The sequence below is a fragment of the Lepisosteus oculatus genome, chromosome 14, assembly GCF_040954835.1.
Source record: "Lepisosteus oculatus isolate fLepOcu1 chromosome 14, fLepOcu1.hap2, whole genome shotgun sequence".
Lineage (NCBI taxonomy): Eukaryota > Metazoa > Chordata > Actinopteri > Semionotiformes > Lepisosteidae > Lepisosteus > Lepisosteus oculatus.
Genome location: NC_090709.1, coordinates 10,954,979 through 10,976,923, shown reverse-complemented (window position 1 = coordinate 10,976,923; position 21,945 = coordinate 10,954,979). Strand labels below are relative to the sequence as shown.

Genomic DNA, 21,945 nt, shown 5'->3' with positions numbered 1-21,945 from the left:
AAGTTCAATTAAGAAACGGTCTAAATGATTGATATACTGAATGTATGTCCTCTTGATATATGTAACTCTTTGTAACTGACTGAATATATACCTTTTGTATTCTGATAACCCTCTCGATAAGATCTGTTTATATGCACATTCTATGTATTAATAAATGTATCCTCGTGTATTAGTACTTGTGTTTGTGCGTTGTTTGAGTTATATCGCATGGTTGGATTGTAAAGCCATCAAAAGAATCAATTTTGTGATTTACTGCTACAATTAATAATTGTCCAAGTAAATGCCCAAACCCTACAGAAGCATGCAAGAAAATGTGATCATTACCTATGGAATTTCCCGCCAGCGTGGAGCTTGAATTCACAACCTTGAGACTCAGTGTTCAAGAGTCACAGAAGAGGTCAGCCTGGTCTTCAGTTTGCCAACGGTAAGCTCCGGCAGTGCTCCTCTGTAAAGCAGATTGTTCGGATCGGTTATGTGGGACGGCACTTCGATACTAAGATTGTTTGCAGCACACGCATGGTTTCCCCCTTCACGCACAAAACATAGACGAAGGAAACTCTCTTGTCTTGGGCTGCTGACTCCCGGATTTAAAGCGCTCTGGGTGCCAGCTAAGTCTCTAACAAGCACACTATAAAGACAGGAATTACACTTTGCTCACGTCACGCATGGAATGGCGAGGCTACTTGATCCAATATTATCTAGTCTCACCTCATATGGTGCCGATTCCTGGTTTTCATTTAAGAAAGAGCACTGCAAACACCGTAAACAGTGCAAAACGTGTGATGAAAGAAGTCTTTTCCCCCCTTTGTCTAAAGCAGAACACAGCGGAGTCATGCCGAGGGTTGTGAGATCAAGATTTCAGTGGAGCACTGTCGTCTACGTCTTTAGCTACATGAGTTGGACATCCTCTTGTACACGGAAAGCAGATTGAGATCCTCTGACATGAAAAGTGCCAGATAAAAGCCATTTCTCATCCTTTCTCTTAGTGGTGGAGCTATCGCATGTAAATGAGGCAACTTGCAAGGCGAGCAGGCTCGGTGCACACCGAACGCAGATGTCTCAGAGCAGTTGAGACGTGTCCAAGTGGCTGTCAAAGGACAGCACTTTGCTGGCGCCGTGGCTTAATTGGCTAAAGCGCCTGTCTAGTAAACAGGAGATCCTGGGTCCGATTCCCAGCGGTGCCTTTCTACCTGTCTTACTGTACAGAATTTATCCTTATGGGCAAATCCCATGCCTTTTAATTCAGGTGAATGCAAGTGTTCGTTTCCTTTCTGGAACAACTTGTTTTGAAAGAAATCTATACAGCTTGCGAAAGATGAAACACAAATCTTGCTTATCAGTGAAGAAGAGGTGCTCCCAGCAGGCCAGCTAATACCAGCAAGTTTTTTTTTCACCCTGACCCAGAGAATGGAGAAAAGCGAGGCGCCTGTGGCTCTGCAGTGTAATCAGTTCGCGAGTTCGGCGGTTAGCTGAAAGAGTGGTAAATGGAGCTCGCCCCAGCCCGTCCTTATTCTTTTAAAGAGGATAAAAAATTAACTTCGCCGCCATTACTACCAGCTTTAAAAGACTGCCATGGGCACGGAAAAAAACACACTACAGATGACTTTTCTGGAACCGAAGCAGAGATTCCTTTACGTACCAACTGATAAAGCTCAGCCAGTGAATACTGTTAACAGAATGTGAAAGCACGATCAACTTTGTAACTGCAACCACAGGAAAAACAGCAAGAAGCAGGCTCCATTCCCCATTTAGATCTGTCGTGCGAGGCATGCTTTTTGCACGCATGAAGTAAATCCCACGATCGCTTTTGAACTTGGACAAAGTACTTCCAAAGGAGCGCTATGCGCAAAGATTTAACAAGCTCAACCCCCGCCGACGGTTTGGTGTGAAGAAGCAGAACATTCAAGTTTCACAGACAGAAGCAGCACGCCAGCACAGCCAACATTAAAACGGAGGGCACACTACGATTTGCATTGACACAAAAGTGATCTGGGCAGACGTCGTTCCCTCCATAACGCAAAAAGTGGCAAAGCGCTTTTGGGTTGAGAGGACGCAAGAAGGTTTTTGTTTTGTGCCTTGATGTCAAGCTGAGAAAGTATCTTTAAACACTTTGCTTAGTTTCTCGAGAGACTGCCAAAAAGCAGTTCCCTCCCTTTTGTCTGAAGCCAGCTGAAAGGGCATCTCAACAGGAGCACCTGGCAGCAGTGGGATTCAAACCCACGCCCCCAAAGAGACTGGAGCCTTAATCCAGCGCCTTAGACCGCTCGGCCACACTACCCGCTGTGTGCTGTCTCTTTGTCTCATTACTTGCCCAGAGGAAGCCGGGTGGGTTTTGCTCTTGTCGCCCGATTTAGTGGCGTTATGACCGTGGAACCGACTGCACCTGCTTTTTCTGAGATGCTTCCCCTCTCATAGCGAGATCTCGACTTCTTTAACACCTCTGGATAAAGATCTTCTGTGGAGCAGGTTTCAGACCTCTGCGTACAGCACCCTTGATGTCATTTTATTTTTACAGCAGCCGCATCCAGAAAGTTGTGTCTTTTACGTTTTATTTGAACAACAAAACTACATACAACACAAACAAGAGCACATATAACATATCAAGAAAATCGTCAGGGGCACATGCTATAATACAATTACACTTTATGAAAAACGATTACACAAGGTAAATAAAGATAAAGTCCGCACAGCTTGTTCTTACATTTCGAAAGAGTCCGTAAATACCCCTTTACATCTATTTTGAACTGTTCAAACGTAGGACTCTTCCCAGACCATTTCACTTTATACCACATTCCTAAACGAGGATGCTTCTCCTGTTTTAGAACTATTTTGGGCGGTATGGCTTATACAGCACACCCACAGTATTCTAATGGTGGACTGCAGATCTGTGCTATAGTTCAGTCGAATTCAAAGGATCCAGCAATCGTTGCCAACGATAAGCTCCGGCAGTGCTCCTCTGTAAAGCAGACTGTTCGGATCGGTTATGTGGGACGGCACTTCGATACTAAGATCATTTGCAGTGCACTCAAAAAACATAGATGAAGAAGGTGTCACAGTAAGGTGAACCCTATGGGCGAGGGATGTTCCTGCCTCGTGTACGACTATACCACCTAGCAATACAAACGGGGTGCTAGGGCCCCTCTACATTACCACAGGTTCTGTTTATCTCCTAGAATCACCAATGCACACATAGACCAGCGACAAGCATTTGTATTGTATAAGTGCCCTTTTTATTTTCCAACTACATTCACATGCACTATCACCCAAAAACACAACGAAAACAGAATTCACAGCAGCAAAAGGTCCTTCCCAGGGTCATAATGAATACAGAGGGGCAGCAGTCTTTCCTGTAAAATATTATAGAGAGGTCACTCGAACGTCTCTACTTAGTACCTGTAGTCTCTGATGGCCCACTTTGAGGAGAGGGGTATCACCCAGTCCTATTTTCCCAGTCTCTGTTCAGGTTACAATAGAAATCCTCTGCGACTGTATTACATTCCTCTCAGTTTGAATCGGCTAGCTGTGCCAGTTTCCTTGTTCCTCACCTTCAGGTGTTAAAAGTCTGTACAGTACCTCTGTTTCAATGCCAATGTCTCTCGTTGTCGTCAGTTACTGAACCAGTAGATCCTTGCCTCCAGGTATTAGAAGTCTCTGCAGAGTTCCTCCGGGGTCTTGCACTCTGCAGCTTCCCTTGTGCTGCCTGTGTCGTCTCCAGGATCCAGTGGGAATCGGGAGCCCCCTCTGTTCTGTCTCAGGTCTTTTTATCCCTCTCCTTAGCCAATCCCTTTCAGGGGGGTTTCCACTGTCCCTGTCAGAATCAGGTCTGCCCAGTATTTTTCCAGGAGGAAGCTTGTGTTGTTTGAGGGGTGTGGGACTGCTGAGCTAGGTGTCATGGAACCTTATCAGTTCACCCCTTGGTCTGGCTAAAACTGGCTCAGCGACTCCTCACACCTCCAAGTCTCGATACCTAATTGCTCCCTGAACGACTTGGGTTTGACTGTTTTTACTGACTGTTCCTGTATTAATTGGGACAACTGCAGTCACCCCCTTGAGTGAGAGGCAACATTGACACCATCCTGGAATTCAACATAACCTAATCAATCACAGCCTGTTACTGCCTCAATGACCCACACCCTGTAACACAAATCAACATAACCCAATCAATCCCAGCCCGTGACTGCCTCAATGACCCACATCCTGCGACACAAGCTTCACCTGGAGCACAATGGCTGTGTTTTCAGCTACGGAAACTTCCTGTTGACAAGTCGGTGTTTGTGTTGCTTTTTCTGCTCAATGGAGCTGCATTAATGCAGGCACACGTGCTTCCACGGCAAGTTATTTTATTAGTGCTCACAAACCAACACACCGCAGACACCTCTGATACTGTCACTGCTTGTGGACCCCGTGTTCCTGCCGTCAGCCTACTATACCATGTTCATGCACATCTAGAAATATTACTGCTGTAGTACAGGAGCGAAAGACGAAACGAAAGCACACCCAGTTTAAAAAGGCACATTTGTCAACTACTGAACTTCACAAGGATGGGATTCACACCCACATGTGCAGAGCACAATGGATTAGTAGTCCATCACCTTACCACTCCACCACCTCATCCCAGAAGTTAGCCTCCTGACATGAGTTAGTACTCAAGATGGTCGTCTTTCCTCTACTCAAGGATCATTTTCCTCTTCCACCTGCGATTTCACCATTTTCCTTGAAGATGTCAAACATAAAAAGCATATTGAGCTCCTTGGACTTGAAATTACCAGATAAAAGCCATTTCTCATCACTTGCTCAGCGAGCAGGCTCAGCGCACACAGAACGCAGGTATCTCAGAGCGGTGTGTCTAAGAGGCTGTAAAAGGATAGTGCTCTGTTGGTGCTGTGGCTTAGCTGGTTAATGTGCATGTCTAGTAAATAAGTTTCTGGGTTGAAATCACCACAGTGCTTTTCTCCTCTCTTGCCATGCAGAGTTGGTCGTTGTGGACAGCAACAGGTGTCTGCCTTAACTTTAATGGAAGTGTTCATTTCTGGAACAACTTTTTTAAAAACAAATTCCACACATATTGCGATAGATAAAATACTAATCTTCCCTGTCAGTGCAGAATAATTAGTGCCAGCTGGCATGAAAACGACAAAAATTTTTTTTTTGTCTTTAGCGTAAAACCTGTGAATGTAGAAGAAAAGATGATGAGTGTCAATTTTTATGGCACCGTGAGCTTTTCCTTCAGTCAAACACGTAGGTAATTCAAACACACCCAGAGATGCACTTTGAATTAGCTTTGACCTAAATACTATCTACTCCAGATGTGATTGGGCCTCTTTCCACATCCTGATATATGCAGAGAACACAAGCTTTTGGCACGAGTGAATATAAATGTAAACATAAATACTATTCAATATATCGGAATTTTGTTGTATTTAAAAAATATTTTAGCTGGGGATCCTCAAATCAGGAGTGTAGAAAAGAACACCGTTAAACACCGGGAGTGCAGAACGTGATAAAAGTGTTCTTTAAACAAAAAGTGAAAATAGTGAATTTGTCTTTCACTTAGACGTTCATTGAATGCTCAGTAAACGATAAAGCAGAGGCTCGTTTTGTGAATTCTCCTCGCATCAGATTGTCTTGCTTCGACCTTTAAATTGTACACTGTGTAGACCCTTCACTCTCCCTAACTCAATTAAAGAGCTGCAGGCAAAAGTGCCTGTCAGTTTAGTTCAGTGGTAGAGCACTTGCATCTCGTGTATAAGGCTTTGTTTTCTACTGCCACTCTGGATTTCTTTTTAAATGCAACATCTTATCTGTGATTGTCTTTCATGTGACGTCCCCCGTGTGTGAATTTCAGCATGAAACATAAAATCGTTTGAGATGCTATTTTTAAAACAGACCAAACGAAAGACCTAGTAGCTAAATACAAGTAGAAAACACGTGAATCTAATTGAGAAAATTTGGACTGGAGCGATGTATAGTATTGTAATGGTTGGGGGTTCAGGCGGGCACCCTTGCCATTGCCACTTAAGTCAGCCCCCCACCGTCGGGGACTCAAACCTGTGACTGCCACCATAGCTCAACAGGGACCCAGCCGCTTGAGCTTAAGGACGGTCTCCCTTTAGTTCAACAGGCTGGGTCCCTGTTGAGTGATGCCAGAGGTCTGGGTTTGAGTCCCTGACGGTGGGGGACTGACCTGATGTGGCAGTGGCGAGGATGCCCATGTGAACCCTGGAGCGTTACATTGGTGTCAGCAGTGGAATGGGATAGCCCTTTGCTGAGGTTGGTGAGTTAAGCGGGGGAGAGTGTAACGCATACGGCCACCATTGAGTGTGTAAGAGCCGGCTTACCAGAGCGGTGATGTCACTGCCCTTCAATGTAATAGCAGGGCCACAGCCGCAGGACTGAGGGAGATTGCTCTTTAGCTCAACAGGCTAGGTCCCTGTTGAGTGATGCAGGAGGCCTGGGTTTGAGTTCCTGGTGGTGGGGGGCTGTTGTGAACACCGGAGTGCTACAGTATTACTAATGACAGCACAAAGCTCACAGTGGTGGCTTTAGGGTATCAGAGCCAGTGGTGCAATGGATAATGTGTTTGACTTTGGCTCAGAAGATTGCAGGTTTGACTCCTCCCTGGCTCGTTAAGCTTTTAACCTACACTTCTCAGCGTACACAACCCTTCTATCGACTGGATGAGTCTCCCGCTACGTCTCCAATTCTTTCCGCACATTCTGCTTGTTTCACCACCGTTACTGTTGGACCACAGCCACAGAATCGAGGAGAGATACGGTTCCGATAAACTGTCTTAAATAATCATGTTTAAAAAGGTGACAAAGTTTATTTTTCTTTAACATAACCTTACATTTGCCTGTTCAGTTCAAGTTATTTTCTGTACCTGCAAATTCCCCAATTTTTCTGCTGTCTCCTGAGACAGACATGTGTCAAATCACAATAAGTAATACAATCTATTCAGTTAACACCCAGATGTAACAGAACACATTTAAGACTTACACCCCCTTTAAATATGTATTTCCTTCATTTCAGTTTTCTTACCTCCCCAGGATACCTGAAAGTTCACTATCCCATATTAAGGACTGTACATGCATTACCGGTAATACAGCTACTAATAAAGATATACATTAATCTTAATTATTAATAAATTACACTTTTATTAATAAAGACATGTATTCATCAAATTCATTGTGAATAGTTGTGGTGTCTAGAAAACAATTTTAGCTACAGTAAATATTTCAAGCGAGTGGTGCGTATGTTCGTTACTTTGTGACTATATTATTTCCACTACATTCAGAACAGTTCAAATGCGATCGACTGTTCCTCTACTGAACTACATAAACCCTGTGAAGAGGTGGTTTAAGTTAGTCTCCTACATCGGTAACATCTAATGGGCAGCATATGTTATTTTAGGTTTGTTGCAATTGAGAACAGGTTTAGTATGGAGCTGCTGACAAATTTCAGCAGCCACGTTCGTTGCAATGACCCGTTGTAGGGTCATTGCCAATCAGCTGCAAGAAAAAAAAACATCATTTGTGCCTTTATTTAAAAAAAAGAAAAACAGAGTAGTAGTTTATGTGGTAATTTCAGGTACAATGTAAGAACTTAAGTTAACTAGTCCCACAGTAATGCGTGGGGTCCTATCAATAGAAAAAAAATACTTGTAACCCAAAAACACAACAACCACGATGCGAGAAGCCTTCCGGGAACCTAGGTAAATCACTGTAGTAGTCTAACGACTACAGAAAATAAAATAAAAAAATACTTAAAGGAACAACTTCAAAACAAAAAGAACATTAAAAACAAATCTGGGAAACAACAAAAACAGAATCTAATGCGAGAGCTTTTTCAAGTCTTCGGTACACCATCGTGCTCCCTTAGTCCCAGTAGACCTCTCATCTAAGAAGATGAGATATCTCTCATCTGTCTGTGTAGAGATCAGCTGGGGGTCCACAGCTGATGGGAATTTAAGTAATGACCTGCGTCAGCTGCAAAGGAAAAATTATAGGTTTATTCCATGCTGAAAAGAGAAGGAAACACAACGTGGACCCTTCTTCGGGTGTGACGTGGAATAAACCTTTACCTGTTCCTTTGATGTTAATTTAGACTGGATCTCCAGCAAACACCTAACAGGCTACAATCCCGTTAGATAAGGTGTTAAGGACGACCTATAAGTAACAGTATCTAAAGTGGACGGTTGCTTTCGGTAGCTAAAGACAGGCTACACTGCTCCAGGTGAGGCTCGAACTCACAACCTCGGCATGACTCCGCTGTGCACTGCTGTATAAGTACCGTGCGCTGACCGATTGCGCCACTGGAACCACATAGATTACTTTCCCTTCACACACTGACGTTGCACAAACACAGGGTGAAAACGATTTCGGCATGTTTTCCGTCTCTCCGTGGGAGAAAGGGACAGTAAAAGAGCGAGGAAACTACAAGGGAAGAAAATGAAAAAATAGTGCTCACTGCCGAAGAGGGAGGAGAGAGATGGTCAGACACGTAAATCAGCCCGGCGGATTTACACTACAAATTTGTCATTTGTAGTGACATTTATGAGTCTTCATGTGTCTGAAACTGTCCAGTTTGTATTTTCGTTTCACAAATCCAGTAAACGAATAAGACAAGGCACACTGCACATCTGCGTAACATCACGTCCGAGTTTACAGTAACACCAGAGATTGAAAGCGAAGTAGTTTTTTATTAAAGTTCAAGGAAACCTGAATATGTTTGCTAGAAGTATTTCAGAATCACAGTGAAATGTAGTAGGATTGCTGCACAGATCTGCAGTCTGCAATTAGAATACGGTTTGTGCGTTGTATAAAATATACCATTCAAAACTTTTCTAAAACTGCAGAGATACATTTCGGAATGCGTCTTCCTGTAAAAATAAAATATCTATTTTATTTGACGGGCGCTATAAGCAGAGTCTGAAGCCAGCTCCACAGAAGAACTATATTCTTTACTTCTCCTGCCATTGCAATTTGCGCACAGATTTTTTTTTTCAAAATGTATTAGCCTTGATGGGAAAAAAAACTAAACTGTCTGTGCGGTGGCCAAGTGGTAAGGCATCGGTTTCGTAAACCGAAGAGCGCGGGTTCAAACCCCCTCCGTGCCTGGTTTGCGTGCCACGATATACCTTTATCTAAATTGTCAATTGTCTTGCAATGTAGAAATCTCTGTAATAAGAAGAAAAGAAAAGTAGTTAATAATCCTTTGACAAAGTAACGGGCATCCTCCACTGCTTGTCAGGATGGCTGAGTGGTCTTAGGTGCCAGCCTCAAGAACTCAATCGTGTGTAGTGACAGTTGTTATTCACAACCCGGATTTCTATGGAAGCCCGTTTCCGCCAGGGAGTAAAAAAAAAACCGCTATGGTACCTCAGAATTGCGACTTAGTAACTCAGAATTCCTACTTTATATCTCACATTTGCTACTTCGAAATAGCCCATATTTCAATGTCTGTCCTTTTGTTATTGTAACGGATTCGGGTTCTAGGGCTTGTGCCCTCTTGAGTTTAGCTCAAGATGCAACAGGATTATAAATGAATTCTCCCGCCCTACATTCCAAGATATGGAATCTTATTTTTCTTGAAGTTTCTGATGTTGGTCGTTATTGGAAATTGCCCGGTGATATCGACTCAGGTAGTCAGTTGTTACGTGCTGTAATTCGATACATGCAAAGCACTTGTATTCCCTCAAATTATTAATTATTAAGGTCAATAATGTACTAAACAGTACATGCCACTTTTTCTCTAGATGATGTTCACGATGGAACAGTGAGAAAGGCGTGCCTAGATGTGCTTGAACCAACACCTTACTATCATTTTAGTACCGACCTGCCTGCACTGACCAATGGTACCACAGAGACTCCAACGGGTCGGTTTTACCCAGTTTTTGGGTAAAAAATAATCTGCACTTTTAAGCAAGCATTTTATTTCAAATTGTGAAATTTTTGTGTAAGTTTTTCCCGAAAAATGTTGTTTCAGAAAGAAACTGAGTTGACGATAATAGCCCTGTCAGTAGAATATCGAACTTTTCATCTCAGCTAGTTCTTCTGTGGAACAGGCTTCAGAACTCTACGTACAACGCCTTTAATATCATTTTATTTTTACAGCAGCCGCATCTGGAAAGTTTTTTTTTACTTTTTATTTGAACAACAAAATAGATTCAATATAAACAAGAGCACTTATAACATCAGTAGAATCGTCAGGAGTACATAAAATAATATAATTATACTTTCTGAAAACGATTAAACTAGGTAAATGAAGATAAGGTCCGCGCAGCTTTAATGTTCTTATATTTCAAAAGAGTCTGTAATTAACCCTTTTCGTCTTTTTTTAACTATTCAAACTTAGGACTCGTACCAGACCATTTCACTCTACGTACAGTATATCTCATTTCGTAACGAAAATGTATTTCCTGTCTTAGAAATGCTCTGGGCGGTATGTCTTACACAACGCACCTAAAGTATTCTAATCGTGGACTGCAGATCTGTGATATTGCCGAATTCGAGGGATCCAGCAATCGTACTGGATTTGACTGGGATTCTGAAATGTCTCTTACAAAGGTATTTGTGTCTGCTTGAACTTTTAATAAAAAAGTGATCTGAGACTTCCTAGCTTCCAGTCTATAATCTCACTGTAACTAAACTAGGATGTGATGTTTCGCAGATGTGCAGTGTGCCTTTACGCTTGGCATGTTCAAGACTATTCGTTGCGTGAGCTCCTCACTGCATGTCCTGTACTGTATTGTGATTTCGTCTTATCTACGAGGAGTACAGCGACTAGAACGCCTTGAAATTTTTTTCGGTATATAAAAGAAAACGCTAAAGCACATACAAAGTAACTAACATTTCCTATATGTAGGTTTTCTGACTATGTCTCTACTTTCCTTAAATTCATTAGTGACAGGCGATTTCTTTCCGATATTTGTTCTGGCGCGGTTATTGATCCCATACTAAAGATTACTTTTATAAAGAAAATGTCACCTGCAAACTGGTATCGGGAAAGTTTTATAATATTACTTTTTATTTAAAAAAAGTAAATTTATCATAACCTATATGATTTCTTACCAGCGTGGAGCTCGAATTCACAACCCCGAGATTAAGTGTTTGGTACTAGTTGCGCCACAGAAAATTGAAATCTCTTATTTATATTAAATACTGTGGCTCCTGTCCTTTTCTTCTCGTCAGAGAAGAGGTCGGTCTGGTCTCCAGTTTACCAACGATAAGCTCAGGTAGTGCTCCTTTGTAAAGCAGTGTTGGTTCACATTGCTTATGTGGGGCAACACATCAACTCGATGACCGCTCGCTGTACACGCATGCCCCCCCTTCACTGAAATAACATAGACGAAGGAAGCTCTCTTGTCTTGGGCTGCTGTCACCCGGATTCAAAGCGCGGGTATTGCGGTCACAGCACAAAGTACTGACCACTATACCATCGCGGCGAGCTGGGACAGACTATCCTTAATTTTATTCAAACTCACAGTACCTTTAATCTGAAGGATTCATATACCGTGCTCATGAGAAAGTCACAAACCTGTCATCTACACACTGTTCCCAGATACAGTACTTATAATGAAGTATATATTTTATTTCTTTCTACTCGTTGATAAGAAAAAAGTGAAATTATGTAATTAGGGATATGTCTTTTTTTCATGGGGAAAACTAGCCCGAGCAAATGTAAAGTTTAGAGTAGCGCTCAATAAAAATGATCAGAACCCAAAAGCGCTTCTTATGCGGATCAGTATATTCCGATACCACTGGTTCTGCAGAAGAAATAAGAAAAGCCGAACTCAAAGCACTGCGGTGCCATTACGGGTACTCTGTCTGCTGCTGCTTTAAGATCTACTCACACCGTGTTGCCATTAAGGCTACCTAGTTAAAAAAAAAACTTATCGTCACCTTTTTGAACGTGATTATTAGACACCCGTTAAATCTCCACCGAGGTTTCTTGAGAGATCGTTAAGCGAGCGAGTAATAAAAAAACTACTTTGCTTCCAACCTCTGCTGTCACTGTAAACTCGGACGTGATGTTCTGCAGATGTGCAGTGTGCCTTTCCTCTTGTCGTATTCAAGAGTACTCACTGTGTGAGCTCCTCGCTGCGTGTTCTGTACTCTACTGTGATTTAATTTAGATGATTAAGTGGAGTAGAGTGACAAGATCTACTTGAACATTTTCGGTTTGTGAAATGAAACACTAAATACACTACTGTAAATACAAGTAATGGACATTTAAAATAACCACAGTACAGCTAGAAGAGTGAAAGATAAAAGACTACTTAGAATGACATTCACAATAGACTTAAGAACGGCGCAGCCGCCCGAACAGGGACTTGAACCCTGGGCCCTCAGATTAAAAGTCTGATGCTCTACCGACTGAGCTATCCGGGCTCTGAAAAGAACCGACACTGTCGGGATCCTGGCAAGTCACGTGTCTCTTGTGCCGAAGAGCAGTCATACCTGACCCGTCTGGAATGACCACTGACAGACTTTATCATGAAGCGACGGCACCACGCCCAGTAGAATGAGTGAGAAATACAGCATGACATGGGTAGTTAAGCGGCTCCTACAATCCATCTTTCCTCACATTACTGATTTTTTTCAATAGCATTTTGACCTTTTTTCACATTCAGATTTTTTTCACATTTAATAAAATCTTTTAATCAACAACATTAAAAAGAAAACAAATGGAACATTTTTTTGGACCAATTATTAAAAAAAAACTTTCAATGCCTTGGTTGTATACGTGTGCACACCCTTTATAAAGGGAGTTGCAACAGTGCTGAAATTTAAAGAGCATTTCTGTAGAGAAAACAGCATTTTTTCTGCCTTGATGTTAAGCTTAGGGAGCCTGTCTTTTAGAAATTCTATTTCTTAACACCTTGCACAGCCTCCCGACAGACTAACGAATATTTTTTGTAGAAATTGGCTCACACACCGGAAGACACTAACGTTTATTTACATTAGAGTATGTAAAACTCAGGCTTTAACAGATGTTCATGATGTTTCACACGGGGTGTTACCTGTTGTAGTGTTTCAAAAGATGTGTTAGCGGACCACAAATTATCTTGAAAAGATTTGGGTTTGTACTGGCGGATTCAAACCCGACTCAATTATTTGGAAGGCGCCTGTACCACCAACGCACTTCCGAGAAGCACCTGCAAATTATCACAATCCTCTCTCTCACCAACAAAGTTATAGAGACACATACGTCCAATGAAAACTAATTTTATTCACTCAAGGCTCCACTTTTTGTTGTGATGTCATTTTAATTGATATTAGCTTTGATAAGGTGTCGTTTTTGCCTCTTAAAGTCTGCTCCTTTCTTCCTGGTATAGAAATAACATGTTCCATCTTTGTTTAAAAACACCACTAAAAGTAAATTATTCAGCTCTAACGCCTGTGTGCATTGACAAGACATCTCAAAAGGACTTATCAAATAAGAACACGATCCTGCCTGTTACCATTCCTGTGGTTGGGGCGTTGTTTCACCCTTTTATGTTCTTCTACAATATTTGCAGACAGGGCTTTATCACTCGAGTTGTACAGAACAAGTGTGCATCGGCCCATGAAAATAATCAGTAGTGCTATTTTTCTATGCATAGTTTAATCAAGAGCACTTAAAAGATGCAAAAAGCTTTCAAATAAAACAGAATTGAAAGACAGTCGAGTAAGGAGGTAGAAAAAAGCACTCCCGCGTCTGGGAATTAACCACCGTCGCACGTGTGACTGGATACAAAAATAATAGATTAATTTGTGCCCAGTCTCTTGAAGCTTCAATGCGATTATTTTTCCTTCCTTATTTCTTCATTCCCATGCATTTACTCTGTAGTAGAGGAAACGCGAAAGTGGGAAACTGCAGGCATTCCTCGTGAGTGGTGGATTGTGATCAGTGAGCATCTGGACAAGTCTGTTCCATTACCTTTTCCATCGGGGATGTAGCTCAGTGGTAGAGCGCATGCTTTGCATGTATAAGGTCCCGGGTTCAATCCCTGGCATCTCCAGGTGCTTTATATTACAGTACTCACATCGCAATCTTCTGTTGAGTGAGAACTCTTTGCTTGTGTTCAGAGAGAGCCAGGTTTACACAATTAAATGCAGGCACACTCGACGTGCTGCAGAGTTGCGCTGCTGTTTTAAATGTACCTCATTTAGTTCTGTTAAATCCTAAATTATTTGAACTAATAATTTAGTTCAAATTCAGGAAATCCTGAGATTGCGTCACACTTGTCATGGCTGTTGCAGAAAACACCTGTTGAATCTCGCCCAGGATTTCATGAGAGATCATTCAGCAAGTGAATCCTCCTTCTAAACTCCGCACTAAACTGAAAGCTTCACGAACTCCTCACTGCGTGTCCTGTACTGTTACAAGTGCTTTCGTGTAGATGTGAAACACTGCCATAAACACACTTTGAACTTTTTCCGTTTGTTAAGGAAAATGCAAAACAGCATGACAAGTATTGAACGTATAAAATATCCATGGCACAACTCGAGAAAGTACTGAAGGATTACACATCGACTTTTGATGATTACAAGAGATCCAAGAAACACAATCGTCCGCAGCTGGGTTTGGATCCTGAACTCTAGAGTTAAAAGAACATAAGCGACGGATATGACCTATAAACTCTCTGAATTGTCTTATAGTTTATGAAATAAAACAATTTCTTAATAAATTCTAACTGTTGATAGACGATTTATTGAATTTTAACAAAATCACAATTACAAACTTTTTCGGTTAAACTGTTATTCACATACTCTAACGTAAATAAACGTTAGTGTCTTCCGGTGTGTGAGCCAATTTCTCCAACAAATATTTGTTAGTCTGTCGGGAGGCTGTGCAAGGTGTCAAGAAATAGAATTTCGAAAAGACAGGCTCCCTAAGCTTAACATCAAGGCTGTTTTCTCTACAGAAATGCTCTTTAAATTTCAGCACTGTTGCAACTCCCTTTATAAAGGGTGTGCACACGTATACAACCAAGGCATTGAAATAGTTTTTTAATTATGGTTCCAAAAAACGTTCCATTTGTTTTCTTTTTAATGTTGTTGATTAAAAGATTTTATTAAATGAGAAAAAATCTGAATGTGAAAAAAGGTCCAAATGCTATTGAAAAAAATCAGTAATGTGAGGAAAGATGGATTGTGGGAGCCCCTTAACTACCCATGTCATGCTGTATTTCTCACTCATTCTACTGGTAGTGGTGCCGTCGCTTCATGATAAAGTCTGTCAGTGGTCATTCCAGACGGGTCAGGTATGACTGCTCTTCGGAACAAGAGACATGTGACTTGCGAGGATCCCGACAGTGTCGATTTTCTTTCAGAGCCCGGATAGCTCAGTCGGTAGAGCATCAGACTTTTAATCTGAGGGCCCAGGGTTCAAGTCCCTGTTCGGGCGGCTGCGCCGTTCTTAAGTCTATTGTGAATGTCATTCTAAGTAGTCTTTTATCTTTCACTCTTCTAGCTGTACTGTGGTTATTTTAAATGTCCATTACTTGTATTTACAGTAGTGTATTTAGTGTTTCATTTCACAAACTGAAAGTGTTCAAGTAGATCTTGTCACTCTACTCCACGTAATCATCTAAATTAAATCACAGTAGAGTACAGAACACGCAGTGAGGAGCTCACACAGTGAGTACTCTTGAATACGACAAGAGGAAAGGCACACTGCAACTCTGCAGAACATCACGTCCGAGTTTACAGTGACAGCAGAGGTTGGAAGCGACGTAGTTTTTTAATACTCGCTCGCTGAAAATCTCTCAAGAAACCTCGGTTGAGATTTAACGGGTGTCTAATAATCACGTTCAAAAAGGTGACGATAAGTTTTTTTTTTAACTAGGTAGCCTTAATGGCAACACGGTGTGAGTAGATCTTAAAGCAGCAGCAGACAGAGTACCCGTAATGGCAACACAGTGCTTTGAGTTCGGCTTTTCTTATTTCTTTTGCAGAACCAGTGGAATCGGAATATACTGATCCGCATAAGAAGCGCTTTCGGTTTCTGATCATTTTTATTGAGCGCTGCTCTAAGTACCACAGGCAAGATGACACACTACGATGTCAGTGTTGAGTAGTGTGGTTTAAAAGCTTCTTCACGAACCAGGAAGGAGTAGAAACCTAAAGTTTTCTGATTCGTAATCAGACACGTTATCCATTGTGCCATTGGCGTTTGTATTGCATTCAAAGCCGTTACTATTCATGTGTTTTGTACGTGTGTCTAGTTACAACGTCTTTCATTATGGCTGGTTTAAAATAATGTATCTTTAAAACAGAAAGGGTTTACGAGTCTCCCTGAAATTCACACACAAAGAATAAAAGATATCGCGTTTAAAAAGAATACAGAGATGCCGGCGATAGAAAACGGAGCGTCTTAAGTGCGCGCTGTCACTGAACTAAATTCCTGATCGGTAAGTTTGTCGGCGGCTTTTTAATTGTGTTAGAAAGAGCAAACACCACAGTGTACATTTTAAAGGTCTAAGCAAAACAATCAGACATGAGGATTATTCAGAACAGGAGCCTCTACTTCTTTGTATACTGAGCTTTCGGGTGAACGTCAAAATGAAAGACAAATTCGCAATTTTCACTTTTTGATTAAGGAACAAGAAAACACCATCCTTCAAACTGGATTCAGGCCAGGGAAATAAGAAATACTCGCTGTTTTTTTCTACAGTCTTAAGAGCTAGCAACTGAGCTATCGAGAGGTCGGAAAATAAACGTTTTGTCACACGCGTAGCCCAATGTAGTGTAGTGTTCCTCTTTATTTAAATCCCAGTTCGACATCAAAATACTCACTCCCATAGTCTCGTTTAGTAGAAGAAATGGACCAGGCTTCTACTCTATACACGTCCAGAGTTCTCATAAAACATTTGAAGGATGTCATTGCAGGCGGAAATTGACTCTTTTTCTAGTGGGATCAGGATCACATAAAACCTTTCGTTTGGATTGAGAAGAGGATCATGGTGACACTCAAAACATACTAACCTTTGCTTCTTTCGAGGACGAATGGATTATTGAGCTGCGAACATCGGTTCAAATCAAATCTCTCCATGTTACGGATTTTGGTTTTCTTTTTATCGAAATTGTATTAAAATTCGAGATTCTTTCACAGTTGTATAATACTTTCCCCTGCATCCTCAGATAAAAATTCTAAATACCACAAAGTTACAATATACGGAATAGCATTTATTTTTACATGTTTTTTAAAATTTGCATTTATTTAGAGCTACATTTAGTGCTAGGTAAAGATAACATTGCTAATATTGATGGGATATAAATGTACGATGAATTTATGAGCTAAAAGTTGTACGCAGGTGCCTTTTGCGTACTTTAATCAAAGACAATAAATAACTTTCACTCAGACGTTGATCAGAAGCTCAATAAACGATGAAGCAGAGGCTCCTGTTCCGAATTCCTCCTCACGTCTGATGGTCGTGTTCTGATCAAGATCAATCTAAATTGGTACAAGGGATTTTAACAAATCTGGTCTTTCTGGTCTTTCAGGGACTGCTCTGTCTGCTTTGTAATTCAAAAATAGATACAAATGTCAAGTTTTTTGTAGATAAAGTGTTGTCTGTTTTCAAAAGTTAGGTACTTAATTGACTTTATGATTTGGTTTTGATTTTGAATCATTATATTATTCAGTTTGTGCTTTCTCTGTTTTATCGTATTGTAAACTTATTTTTTAAACAAATGCTTACAAAGGCAAACAGGGCACACAGTACAAGCTACTGTGCACTTTTGGGAGTATACCAGGTTCGATATAAAATCGCAAAAATGTAAAAGGAGAAAATACCCCCAGACTGCGTGTAAAGTCCACCTTGAGGTATGCTTTCAAAATAGCTGCACCAGGCACTTGGACACAGATAAACACAGGGATTTAAAATTCAGGAATATGAATGGTCAATTGCTTACAGTTGGGTTTTTTACGTTTCGTATTTAGCTATTTGTGTATAAATCTTTTAACAATTCATTAAAATGCTAACAATATGTAAAATAAAAACAACAGCACCGTTAAATGCAGGGGAGACGGGTAGTTTTTTTTTACAGATTCCAATCTCTAATGCTGTGTTTGAGAGCTGTGTGTGAGAGCTTACTGTACATACAGTGCCTTGCGAAAGTATTCGGCCCCCTTGAACTTTTCAACCTTTTGCCACATTTCAGGCTTCAAACATAAAGATATAAATTTTTTATTTTATGTGAAGAATCACCAACAAGTGGGACACAATTGTGAAGTGGAACGAAATCTATTGGATTTTTGAAACTTTTTTAACTAATAAAAAAATGAAAAGTGGGGCGTGCAAAATTATTCGGCCCCTTTACTTTCAGTGCAGCAAACTCACTCCAGAAGTTCAGCGAGGATCTCTGAATGATCCAATGTTGTCCTAAATGACTGATGGTGATAAATAGAATCCACCTGTGTGTAATCAAGTCTCTGTATAAATGCACCTGCTCTGTGATAGTCTCAAGGTTCTGTTGAAAGCGCAGAGAGCATCATGAAGACCAAGGAACACACCAGGCAGGTCCGTAATACTGTTGTGGAGAAGTTTAAAGCCGGATTTGGATACAAAGAGATTTCCCAAGCTTCAAACATCCCAAGGAGCACTGTGCAAGCGATCATCTTGAAATGGAAGGAGTATCAGACCACTGCAAATCTACCAAGACCTGGCCGTCCCTCTAAACTTTCAGCTCAGACAAGGAGAAGACTGATCAGAGATGCAGCCAAGAGGCCCATGATCACTCTGGATGAACTGCAGAGAACTACAGCTGAGGTGGGAGAGTCTGTCCATAGGACAACAATCAGTCTTACACTGCACAAATCTGGCCTTTATGGAAGAGTGGCAAGAAGAAAGCCATTTCTCAAAGATATCCATAAAAAGTCTCGTCTAAAGTTTGCCACAAGCCACCTGGGAGACACCCCAAACATGTGGAAGAAGGTGCTCTGGTCAGATGAAACCAAAATCGAACTTTTTGCCCACAATGCAAAACGATATGTTTGGCGTAAAAGCAACACAGCTCATCACCCTCAACACACCATCCCCACTGTCAAACATGGTGGTGGCAGCATCATGGTTTGGGCCTGCTTTTCTTCAGCAGGGACAGGGAAGATGGTTAAAATTGAGGGGAAGATGGATGCAGCCAAATACAGGACCATTCTGGATGAAAACCTGTTGGAGTCTGCAAAAGACCTGAAACTGGGAGGGAGATTTATCTTCCAACAAGACAATGATCCCAAACATACAGCAAAATCTACAAAGGAATGGTTCACAAATAAACGTATCCAGGTGTTTGAATGGCCAAGTCAAAGTCCAGACCTGAATCCAATCGAGAATCTGTGGAAAGAGCTGAAAACTGCTGTTCACAAACGCTCTCCATCCAACCTCACTGAGCTCGAGCTGTTTTACAAGGAAGAATGGGCAAGAATTTCAGTCTCTCGATGTGCAAAACTGATAGAGACATACCCCAAGCGACTTGCAGCTGTAATCGCAGCAAAAGGTGGCTCTACAAAGTATTAACGCAAGGGGGCCGAATAATTTTGCACGCCCCACTTTTCATTTTTTTATTAGTTAAAAAAGTTTCAAAAATCCAATAGATTTCGTTCCACTTCACAATTGTGTCCAACTTGTTGGTGATTCTTCACATAAAATAAAAAATTTATATCTTTATGTTTGAAGCCTGAAATGTGGCAAAAGGTTGAAAAGTTCAAGGGGGCCGAATACTTTCGCAAGGCACTGTAACTTTCCTTTTCTCACATTTTCTGACAACTATTCCAAAGGGGCACCTGTCACGGACGTCCAAAGGGACTAACCATGGGGAGTAGGAGAGCGGAAAAAGACCCATATGCGTAGAGGCGAGACTGGAAAAAGGCTCATTAGTGCAAAGAGTTCAGGAATGCCGTAAAGAAACCTGTGCCCTCAGGGAGCGGACGTGGGGCGCCCTGGTGCTAGGCGGGTCTCAGGACATCCGAACGTCAATGCTGAGCGAGGACAGAGTGCAAGACCCGGAAATATATAGCCCAAGGGAAAGAGAGGGACAGGAAGGACAGCAGGCTGGAAACTAGGGACAGGACAGAGAAGGAGCGCCCTCTGGCTGCAGAGGGCGTGACAGTACCCCCCCCCCCCCCCTTTCATGTCAGGCATCCTGTCAAGATGTGAGTCGCTCTTGAATCAGAGCGGGGTGACACGGGCTTCTGTTCTGATATGGTTGTACGAGAAGCAGGAGGAATCGCTTCACTCGTATGGAGCATGAGCTGAATCAGGAGTGAGACATTTCGTGTGCTTGTGCATATGTCAACGCCTGATCTACATCGTAAAACTAAAACTAAATTAAAAACTAACATTAAGTTGTCAGAGACATTCATTTATATACAAACAAGAGACAGACTAAGTAATAATTCTTCATTAACTTGTCCTACACTGATCAGACTATTTGAAATGGTCTGATTCAGCCTGTGCAGTTCGTGCTAATTAGAACAACGCCAGTACTGAACCCTCATCACCGAACTGACTACTTAGCACAAGTTCAGCTGCTCGCCAGCTTTGTTACGCACAGTTTTGCATTGCTATTGAGCTCAGAGCAGGAGCTGATCTTCAGACAGTACCGTGTTAAGTAGTCTGCAGCTTCGTGCAAAACAGTTCGACAGTTCATTGCAATTTACCCAATGTGTTTTCTATAGCTTTCAGCTGCAGTTAATTTACATAAAGAAAATCTACTACTGGTTTAAAAGCAACATGAGTCAGACAGGAGTCAAACCTACAATCTTCTGATCCAAAGTCAGATGCATTATACATTACACCACTGGCCCTAACCTTATGGTGCTCAACAGCACCATAGTGACCTCAGTGCCACTACTAGTAATGCATCACCCCCATCCAAAATTTCTAAGTAAAAAACTATACTAAGTAAGACAACTATACTTGTCTGTTTAAAAATATGATATCTTTAAAAAAGACAAAGGGTTTGTGTGTCACGGAAAAGTTTTGATTCATTTCGAATGCAAAGTAAAACCATTTTCTTCCAAGAAATCATAAATTTGTCTCATCCTCCATACTATAATCCTCTCTTGTAGTAGTAAAGCATTTTGAATTCAACCGAACAATATATTAAAGGAACAAGTAATAGGTTTATTTCATGCTGAAAAGAGAAGAGAGAAAACACAATGTTTCAGCTATGAAAACTTCTTCAGGTTTGTTTTCTCTCTTCTCTTTTCAGCATGGATTAAACCTACAATATTTCTTGTTTCTTTGCAGATATGCATGCTGAAGTAGCTATCCACCTGAATATATTAAACGTTTCATCTATACGATTAACATAATGTTCTCCTGAATAACTACTCAAAAGAAGCCACAGCTCAGGTGTTAGAGAGATTTGAAATCAGATCGATGGATTTAGAGTCCAGAATGCGAACCGACAGCTGACACAGGTCTTTTACAGAACCGTTTTGATTTTTTCTACTTTGTCCCCGTGACATCATTGTCCTGCTCACAGCCGAGCCCGACACACGGTACCATCTGGTTTCTGTCGCTGGGCGCTCACCCTGTGGTCCATGTGGGTCCTAATGCCCCAGTATAATGACGGGGACACTAAACTGTAAACAGGTGCCGTCCGTCGGCTGAGAAGTAAAACTGAGGTCCTGACTCTCTCTGGCCTTTAAAAATCCCAGGTCGTCTCTTGAAAGAGTAGGGGTGTAACCCCAGCATCCTGGCCCAATTTTCCAATGGTCCTTACCAGTAATGGCCTCCTAATAATCCCCATCTATGAACTGGCTTCATTACTCTGCTCTCCTCCCCACTGATTGTTGATGTGTGGTGAGCATTTTGGCACAGTATGGCTGCCGTTGCATCATCCAGGTGGGGCTGCACATTGGTGGCGGTAGTGGGATTCCCCATTACCTGTAAAGCGCTTTGAGTGGAGTGTCCAGAAAAGCGCTATATAAGTGTAAGTGATGATAATAATAATT

The 21,945-nt window shown here is 41.5% G+C and overlaps 1 protein-coding gene and 6 non-coding genes across 7 annotated transcripts in view; 4 read left to right on the top strand and 3 right to left on the bottom strand.

Moving 5' to 3' along the window:
* Positions 1-21,945, top strand: part of LOC138242797 (zinc finger protein 271-like) — a 683,123-nt gene that overhangs the window by 402,773 nt on the left and 258,405 nt on the right. The window contains exon 4 of the mRNA XM_069198349.1: positions 9,396-9,424. Coding sequence (XP_069054450.1) covers positions 9,396-9,424 — 29 coding nt within the window. The remainder of the gene's footprint in view (positions 1-9,395; positions 9,425-21,945) is intronic.
* trnat-agu (transfer RNA threonine (anticodon AGU)) lies at positions 1,111-1,184 on the top strand. Its single transcript has one exon. It is a non-coding gene; the product is annotated as a tRNA-Thr (tRNA).
* trnal-aag (transfer RNA leucine (anticodon AAG)) lies at positions 2,197-2,278 on the bottom strand. The gene has a single exon. It is a non-coding gene; the product is annotated as a tRNA-Leu (tRNA).
* On the bottom strand, positions 8,225-8,318 carry trnai-uau (transfer RNA isoleucine (anticodon UAU)). Its single transcript has 2 exons — positions 8,281-8,318; positions 8,225-8,260 (listed from the first exon to the last, which is right to left on the bottom strand). It is a non-coding gene; the product is annotated as a tRNA-Ile (tRNA).
* trnak-uuu (transfer RNA lysine (anticodon UUU)) lies at positions 12,317-12,389 on the bottom strand. The gene has a single exon. It is a non-coding gene; the product is annotated as a tRNA-Lys (tRNA).
* On the top strand, positions 13,931-14,002 carry trnaa-ugc (transfer RNA alanine (anticodon UGC)). The gene has a single exon. It is a non-coding gene; the product is annotated as a tRNA-Ala (tRNA).
* On the top strand, positions 15,318-15,390 carry trnak-uuu (transfer RNA lysine (anticodon UUU)). The gene has a single exon. It is a non-coding gene; the product is annotated as a tRNA-Lys (tRNA).